Here is a 9,484-nt window from a genome sequence, read left to right on the forward strand (position 1 = left end):
AAAAGTAGAAACCCAAATATCCATCAACTAATAAATGCTAAACAAAATGTAGCATATCCATACAATAGAATATTATTCAGACATCAAAAGAAGTGAAGTTCTTTTTATTTTTTTCAGTAGGTTTCACACTCAATGGGAGGACCCAGTGCAGGACCTGAACTCACAACCTTGAGATTAAGACCTTGAGATCAAAACCCCAGCTGAGATGAAGAGTCTATTGCTTAACTGATTGAGCCATCCAAGCACCCCTAAAAGAAGTGAAGTTCTGACTCATGCTACAACACAGATGAGGCTGGAAAACATCATACTAAGCGAAAGAAACCATAAACAGAAGGTCACATACTGTATGATCTCATTTATATGAAATGTTCAAAATAGACAAATCCATAGAGACAGAAAGTAGATTAGTGGTTGCCAGGAGATATGGGGGAGGGTGAGTGATTATTACTGGATATGGGTTTCTTTTGGGGGTGGTGACAAATATTCTGGAATTACCAGCTGGGGCTAGCTGCACAACATAGTAAGTATACTAAAGGCCACTGCAGTGTACAGGATAAAAGGGTAAATTTTAGGGGTGCCTGGGTGGCTCAGTCAGTTGAGCTCCTGACTCTTGATCTTGGCTCAGGTCCTGATACTATGGTAGTAGGATTGAGTCCTGGGTCAGGCTCTGAGCTGAGCATGGAGCCTGCTGAAGATTCTCTCTCCCTCTGCCCGTATCTCCAACTTGTGCTCTCTCTCTCTCTCTCTTTTAATGTTTATTTATTTTGGGGAGAGACAGAGACAGAACATGAGCAGGGAAGGGGCAGAGAGAGAGGGAGACACAGAATCCGAAGCAAGCTCCAGGCTCTGAGCTGTCAGCACAGAGCCTGACGCGGGGCTGGAACTCATGAACTGTGAGATCATGACCTGAACCAAAGTCAGTGGCTTAACTGACTGAGCCACCCAGGTGCCCCCTTCCTCTGTCTCTCTCTTAATAAATAAATAAATAAATAGGTAAATTTCATGGTGTGTGAATCAATTTAAAAGCAGGCAGAAAAAATTAAATTTCTAGTCATTTCTTATTCTGAGGCATGTTATCCTTTTAAATATAATACCATGGTAAAGTAATACATGAGATTTATTAAAATTTTAGCATGGGATTTCTTTTTTCCCAGCGTTGTTTTTTGGAAAGAGGCCTACTTTCATGGGTGCTGCCAGCTGAGTGATTTTTGTTTTCCAGAGTTCTGATACACATTTTGTTGTATTGATCGATTGTCTAATTCCTAGTCCAACCTATAGGTCACTGGAAATGTATCAGACCTCATATCTACGAAGGAAGAGACTAGAGAAATAAATGTAAATCTACGAGAGGGTAACACATACACTCAGTGATGTATCCTCTCACTGGCTCCTCAGTAAAGCATCACCTAGCTCACCTACAGTACAAAACTCTTCAAGTTAAAGGTGAATATCAAAGATGACCTCACACTGAAATTCTTCAGAAAACAAGTCCCTCACAAAATACCACAGGATATTTTCTCAGGAGTTATTTCTGATCTTCTCCTAAAATGCAGTTTGGTTTGACCAGTCCAGTTTCTCTCACTTGGAGTTTGGATTCTTCCCCCTAAACTCAGAATAAGATATTCAGGTTTTATTTACTCCGAGGCTTTATTCAATGGATACAAAATGGTGTGCCTCATCCTTTTATCTCCTCAGAATTTTTTTTAGTGAGAGTAATAATGACTGTAAGGAAATGTGTGTGTGTGTGTGTGTGTGTGTGTGTGTGTGTGATATATTCAAATAACATATCAGAAGTCAAACTCTGTATTCTCATCCCACAAAGATCATTGTTAAGACCTTGATATAGGTAAGGCCATGCTAATGTCTATATCTGTATTAGTGGTTCTCAATCCAGGGCATTTTTGCCTTCTAGGGGACATCTTGCAGCTCACTGTGAACTTGAGTTCTTCCTAGAAACCACTGGTGAAAGCTGGGTATGAGGACTCTATTTTGGGCTTCAGGTTTCTTAGTTTATGGTTTCCCCACCAGGCAAAGAACATCCTTTTCTTAAAAAAATATTATTTTATTTTATTTTTAAAAAAATTTTAATACTTATTTGTTTTTAAGAGAGAGAGAGACAGAGTGCAGGTGGGGGAGGAGCAGAGAGAGAGGGAGACACAGAATCCAAAGCAGGCACCAGGCTCTGAGTTGTCAGCAGAGTCCAATGCAGGCCTCGAACTCATGAACCGTGAGATCATGACCTGAGCCAAAGTTGGACACTTAACCAAGTAAGCCACCCAGGCACTCCCCCGAAATTTTTATTTTTAAGTAATCTCTATCCCAATGTGGGGCTCGAACTTACAACCCTGAGATCAAGAGTTTCATGCTCTACCAACTGATCTAGTCAGACAGCCCAAGAACTTCCCTTGATGTATTTTCCTTCACTTCAATGAGATTTTGGCAGGTGTGAGAGATAAGCATACTGCTTGGGCCATCAAGTTAATATGCAAATTTTAAATACAAAACATATTGTCAAAATCAAGCTTCCACAATAAAATTTGCACTGGTTCACACTTCTATCAGTAGTAGACAAGTATGCCAGTTTCCCATTCCCATACTAGTTCTGGGCAAAATCGATCCTTTAAATTTTTCTCAGCTTCATAGATTCAAAATATTTTCTTTTTCTTTGATTTGCATTTCTCTGATGGTCTGTGAATTTACTATCTTTTTATCTGGGTAATACTATCTTAGCTTCTGTTTCTGCAAATTTTGTTGAATCCCCATTCATTGTTCTACTGAAGTGTTTCTTGATTTTTATTGATCTGAAAGATATACTAATGCTAGATGTATTAAATATATTTCTGCCATATGTTGCATGTATTTTTCCCAGTTTGTCATTTGCATTTTATTGTTATTTATGGTGTATTTTGCTCTAGAAATTTAAAAATAAGTTTTGTAGTTAAACCTGTCAATGTTTTCCTTCAGTTTCTGATTTTGGTGTACTACTTAGAACATTCCTTTATTTTACCTTCTTTTTTGTTTGTTTGTTTGTTTGTTTGTTTGTGTTTTTTCTAAGTAATCTCTATACTCAACATAGGGCTCAAAATCACAACCCTGAGATCAAAAGTCACATTCTCTACTGACTGAGCCAGCCAGGTGCCCCCCCCCCCTTTTTTTTGTTTCTTGAGATAAATGTATAATGACCAATGTTCTGTACTTATTAATATAACTACTAAACATCATTGAATTTTCCCTGAATAGGATTTTTTTAATGTTTATTTATTTTTGAGAGAGAGAGAGAGAAAGAGAGCATGCACGTGTGCGCTCGTGGTAGAGGGGCAGAGAGAGAGGGAGACACAGAATCCGAAGTGGGGTCCAGGCTCTGAGTTGTCAGCACAGACCCTGATGTAGACGTGGAGCTTAAATCCACAAACCACGAGATCATGACCTGAGCCAAAGTCAGATACTTAACTGACTGAACTACCCGGACACTCCTCCCTAAATAGGATTTTAAACTATATTCTAAAAGTTCAGGATAAAGCAAGCACCCAGCACGTCGGCACCCAGGCGGCCTAGAGGCTGGACTCCGTGCACCCTTTTCCAACGGGACTTTCAAGGAACGCCTCGCCCCGAGGGCCAATTGAACTGGACACCATGGAGCTTACTGGACCTCTCGGGCTGTTACTTCTGCCATTGCTCCTGATGGGAACCGTGCTGGGAGATGGTGTTCAGGAAACAATGCGGAGATCTGCCTCCTGCCCCCGGACGAAGGGCCCTGCCGGGCCCGGATCCCCAGTTACTACTACGACAGGTACACACAGAGCTGCCGCAAGTTCATGTACGGAGGCTGCGAGGGCAACGACAACAATTTCGAAACTTGGGAGGCCTGCGACGAAGCTTGCTGGAGGATAGAGAAAGTTCCCAAAATTTGCAGGTTGGAAGTCAGTGAGGGGCAGTGTGGAGAGCCCAGAGAAGAGTATTTCTTCAATCTCAGTTCCATGACATGTGAAAAATTCCTATCTGGCGGGTGTCACAGCAATGAGAACAGGTTCCCAGATGAGGCTACCTGTATGGGCTTCTGTGCACCAAAAAAAAGTCCATCATTTTGCTATAGTCCAAAAGATGAAGGACTCTGCTCTGCTAACGTGACTCGCTATTATTTTAATCCCAGACACAAAGCTTGTGAGGCCTTCACCTATACTGGCTGTGGAGGGAATGAGAATAACTTTATTAACATGAAGGACTGCAAACATGTTTGTGTAAAAGCTTTGAAGAAGGAAAAGAATAAGAAGATGCCAAAACTTTTCTTTGATAACAGACGGCTGAAGATTTGGAAGAGGCAATTTTAACTTTTTTTTTCTATATTTCATTTTGTGAATGCTACTGCCTTTACGGTTATATCTGAATAATAATATGATAACATGGGTAAATGAATCATTAATGATTTACTCGCCAGTTTTTATTGCTACAGGTTACTTTTTTGTATATTTTTATACATAACCAGCTGCTATTCAAATGTGAATCAATTATTTTTAATTTACCGTTCACCTATATGAGGTTGAATTCTTACTGTGCGTAAGATATAAAAGCAAATATGACTCACCCAGTTCTTGGGGTTGTTCTTCCTGAAATCAGAAGGTGATAGCAATTGAAAAGCATAAGACAGTATAATCATGTTGTCTTAATACATATTATCATAAAAAGAACCAGCAAATACATTTCATTTTGCATTTAAAAGTTGAATTATATTTTAAGTCCAAGGAAACAAACTTGCGGATTTATCAACACTTGAGAAAAATATTACAAGTGCTGTTAGGTAGACATGATTAACCTCTATTTCTATTGTGTCATTTAAAAGATAATAAAATAACTTTTTTGACCGAAAAAAAAAAATAAAAAAAATAAAAGTTCAGATCACTAGTGTGACATAGTTGTTATATTGTAAATAATCTATAATTTCAGAATTTTTCAGTTTTATTGTGTAATTTCAGTTTTAATTTCTTCTTTACCTAAGAGTTATTTAGAGGTTTCATTTAACATTTCCAAGCAATTGATTTTTTAAAAAGTTTTCTTTTTCTTGATAGCTTCTATTTATTATTTTATTTTGAGCAGAGATTTCTACTTTGTAGAATTTATTATTTTTTTTATTTAAAATTTTTGTTTAATGTTTATTTATTCTTGGGAGAGAGACAGACAGAGCATGAGCAGGGGAAGGGCAGAGAGAGAGGGACACACAGAATCTGAAGCAGGCTCCGGGCTCCGAGCTGTCAGCACAGAGCCAGACTCAGGGCTCGAACTCACAAGCTGTGAGATCATGACCTGAGCCAAAGTCAGACGCCCAACCGGCTGAGCCACCCAGGCGCCCCTGTAGAATTTATTATTTATTGACAATATGACCCCTTAATCTCTATGCAATTTCCTTTATTCTAAAATAAGTCATCTTTAACTAGCCTCATGAGATTACTCACACCATCATAATCTCTATTCGTAGTACAGGTCTTTCCCAGTTTCACCTGAACGGTTATAATTTGATTCTTACTGGCTTCTCTCTCTTCAGAATAACTCTTTGTTTACACTTTCTTTCCATTTCTAGAAATGTCTGAAAATTTCTCAGGTATGTAGAAAATGGTCTTTTGAGCATTTGAAGAGTCTTATTATAGGCACAGAGCACAGTTCCACAGGGGATTATGCAGACCCTGAACTAGACCTACACGGTGGAATAGGCCATGCAGAACAGATTTGGCATGTCCTGGGAGGTGGGGAGTGAGTCCAGACCAACAGGTAGAACAAAGTTTTTGAGAGATCGGGAAAATCAACAAGATTGATCTCAAGGTAGTCCACAAGTAAGGTAGGGAGTGCTTTAAGAGGCTTGGGGAATAAACAAAGGTGAATTCTGGAGGCAATGGAAATCAGAGATTCACATAAGCAGGGGTGCCAGGGGTGCCTGGCTGGCTCAGTCGATAGAGCATGCCACTCTTGATCTCGGGGTCATGAGTTCGAGCCCCATGTTGGGCACAGACCCTACTTAAAAAAATAGGTAGCCAAAGAGATCAACCACTGGAGTCAACAACTGAGAAGAATTCAGGTCTCCAATCCTAAAAAGACTGTGGACCTGGAAAGGTGACCAAGATTAGAATTAAGCAATGTGCAGCAAGGCAGAAGAATGCCAGTCACTGTAATTCAGGCAAAGTATGAGAAGTGTGAGAGTGTATATGTGATGGTACCAAGTTCAACATTTTTGGGTTCAAACTCCTTCAGTGTCTTCCAAAGATTGGAATTGACCTTAGTGATGAAGTATGTCCTGGTTTACGGTAGGGAGTTGGTGGCGGAAAGGGGAGATATTAGACATAATTTGGCATAGTATACGGAAAACTCAATTCTCTCATCAGCAGTCTCCTTCTATATATGATATTCTACAATGGAACTTTATTTTTTTCAATTTTTTACTGAAATACAATTGGCATATAGCACTGTTTAAGTTTAAGGTGTATATTATAATGAGTTGACTTACATATATTGTGAAATGATTACCACAATAAGTTTAATAAGTATCCATCATTTCATATATATACAAAAAGAAAGAAATAAAATGTTTTTGTTTCCCCTTATGATGAGAAGTCTTAGATTTTATTCTCTTAACTTGCAAATATACCATACAGCAGCGTTAACTGTAATCATATTGTACATTACATCCCCAGCACTAATTTATCTATGTCTGGAATTGTACCTTTAAAAAAATTTTTTTTTGATGTTTATTTATTTTTGACAGAGAGAGAGACACAGAGCATGAGCAGGGGAGGGGCAGAGAGAGAGGGAGACACAGAATCCGAAGCAGGCTCCAGGCTCTGAGCTGTCAGCACAGAGCCCGACGTGGGGCTCGAACTCACAGACCTTAAGATCGTGACCTGAGCCGAAGTCAGACGCTCAAGTGTCACCCAGGCGCCCCTGGAATTGTACCTTTTGAATACTTTCATCCAAGTCTTCCACCCTCTACCCCTGCCTCTGCTACATCTGATCTTTTTTTCTATGACGTTTCTTTTCTTTTCTTTTTTTTCTCACATTGAAGGATATTTGTGATTTTTTTTTAGCCCAGAAATAAAGAGAATAATGTAGCTCCATGTATCCATTATCCAGATTCAACAATTATCAGTCTCCTGCAATTTTCATTTCATCTCTCTGTTTGTGATACATTGAGGAGTGAAACGCATGAATACAAAGTATCATCCAATTTTTATTTTAAAAGTAACACACACAGAAAGAGAGGGAGTGTGTGTATGTGTGTGTGCATTTGTACATGTGTACGTGTGCGTGCGTGCGTGTGTGTGTGTGTGTGTTTAGTAAGAGATCTAGAAAAAAAACACATCAGACTAGGCGATTATCCCTAGTGGGGAGAATGAGTGAGTGGGGTAACAATAAGGCAGGTGGGTAAGATTTTAATTTTTTACTTTATACTCCTGGGTGTTTTTTTTAATTTAAACAACATTATATATTGCTTTTGCAACTAAAATAAAGGAAAAAAATAGGGGTGCCTGGGTAGCTCAGTAGGATAAGTGTCCAACTTCAGCTCAGGTCATGATTTCACGGTTGGTGGGTTTGAGCCCCGGGTCCGGTTCTGTGCTGACAGCTCAGAGCCTGGAGCCTGCTTTAGATTCTGTGTCTCCCTCTCTCTCTGCCCCTCCCCCACTAATTCTCTCTCTCTGTCTCAAAAATGAATAAAACATTTAAAAATTTTTTTAAAATAAAGGAAAGCATTTTACCTAAAGAGTTTAACAAAATTAACCAACACTATTATTACCATTAACTTCAGAGTTCAAGGGAGAAATTTAGTCCAGCATTTACCTATGGCTTTCATAATATTTTCCTTTTCTGCTGTATCAGATATCAACAATTTATTGAACCAGTTTTAGTATATATGCTGCCAGTGTAACTATATGGAGAAAACTGGCAGTATTTCCAGAGAAGAAAAAACTAAGCTACCCAGTGACAGCAAAGGCCTGAACAAAATTAAGACGAAGGCTGGGAGTTGTTAATAATTGATTTGATCAGTGCAGAGTGGGTTGTGACAGGAAGATGAAGAGTGGCCAAATCTTCTGCCTTGCATTTACATCGTTGCATTTACATGGAATAGGAGGTGAATTCAGGTATTGCTTGCTCTCTGGAGACAGATAAGCGGTTACTCACACAATAAACATTGTATCACAAAGGCAAAGCTGTTACCCTGACAAACACTAATTCTTTGTTGTGTCTCTTCTGTAAACACATGAAATAACTTTCAAGCAAAGGAGTGAGTTGGTGCATAATACTGAGAAAAGCTTGAGGAAGTGCCTTTTAATGGACTGAATTGTGTCCTTCCCACATTCTAGTGAAGCCCTAACTTCCAGTGTGGCTGTATTGGGGATAGAGCCTCTAGGAATGTGTAGTAAAGGTTAAATGAGGTTGTAAGGGTGAGGCCGTAATTTGATAGGACTGGTGTCCTTTTAAGAAAAAGAACAGGGGGCGCCTGGGTGACTCAGTTGAGTGTCCATCTTTGGCTCAGGTCATGATCTTGCCGTTCATGAGTTTGAGCCCCACATGCAGCTCGCTGCTGTCAGTGCAGAATCTGCTTTGGATCCTCTGTCCTCGTAGCTCTCTGCACCTCCCATGCTGGAGTGCGTGCATGCTCATGTGCTCTCTCTCTCTCTCTCTCTCTCTCTCTCTCTCAAAAATAAACATTTATTATTAAAAAAAATTTTTTAACATTAATTTATTTTTGAGAAAGAGACAGAGAGACAGAGCACAAGCAGGGGAAGGGCAGAGAGAGAGAGGGAGACACAGAATCTGAAGCAGGCTCCAGGCTCTGAGCTGTCAGCACAGAGCCTGATGCGGGGCTCAAACTCAAGAACTGTGAGATCATGACCTGAGCCAAAGTCGGACGCTTAACCGACTGAGCCACTGAGGCACCCCAATAAATAAACATTTAAAAAAAGACAGAAAGAAAAGTAAGAGACACCAGAGATCTCCCTCTGGCTGTGTGTGAAAACACCAAGGAAATGCCATGTGAGGACACAGAGAAAGGCATCTGTCCACAAACCAGGAAAAGAGGCCTCAGCAGAAACCAATCTTGCTGGCACCTTGATCCTTCTGTTGATCTTAAACAACAATATTTCTGTTGTTTAAGCCAACCAGACGTGATATTCCATTATGGCAGGCCTGGCCGACTTAATATAGTGCCCACCATCTTTTTTCAAGACTCTTTTATGTAAAATACCTAAGAATAAACCTAACCAAAGAGGTAAAAGATCTATATGCTGAAAATTAAAGAACACTCATGAAAGAAATTGAAGAAGACACAAAGAAATGGAAAAACATTCTATGCTCATGTATTACAAGCACAAATATTGTTAAAATGTCTATACTACCCAAAGAAATCTACACATTCAATGCAATCTCTATCGTAATAACACCAGCATTCTTCACAGACCTAGAACAAACAATCCTAAAATTTGCATGGAACCTGAAAAGACTC

General features: G+C 39.5%; 1 protein-coding gene across 1 annotated transcript; it reads left to right on the plus strand.

The window, feature by feature from the left end:
* Nucleotides 1-3,522: 3,522 nt before the first annotated feature.
* LOC122216868 (tissue factor pathway inhibitor 2-like) lies at nt 3,523-4,466 on the plus strand. The gene is given in 2 exon segments (XM_042933842.1): nt 3,523-3,706; nt 3,709-4,466. Coding segments are annotated over 2 exon segments (693 nt in total). The 5' UTR covers nt 3,523-3,633; the 3' UTR covers nt 4,329-4,466.
* The last annotated feature ends 5,018 nt before the right edge of the window (nt 4,467-9,484 follow it).

The sequence above is a fragment of the Panthera leo genome, chromosome B1 (genome assembly GCF_018350215.1).
Source record: "Panthera leo isolate Ple1 chromosome B1, P.leo_Ple1_pat1.1, whole genome shotgun sequence".
NCBI lineage: Eukaryota > Metazoa > Chordata > Mammalia > Carnivora > Felidae > Panthera > Panthera leo.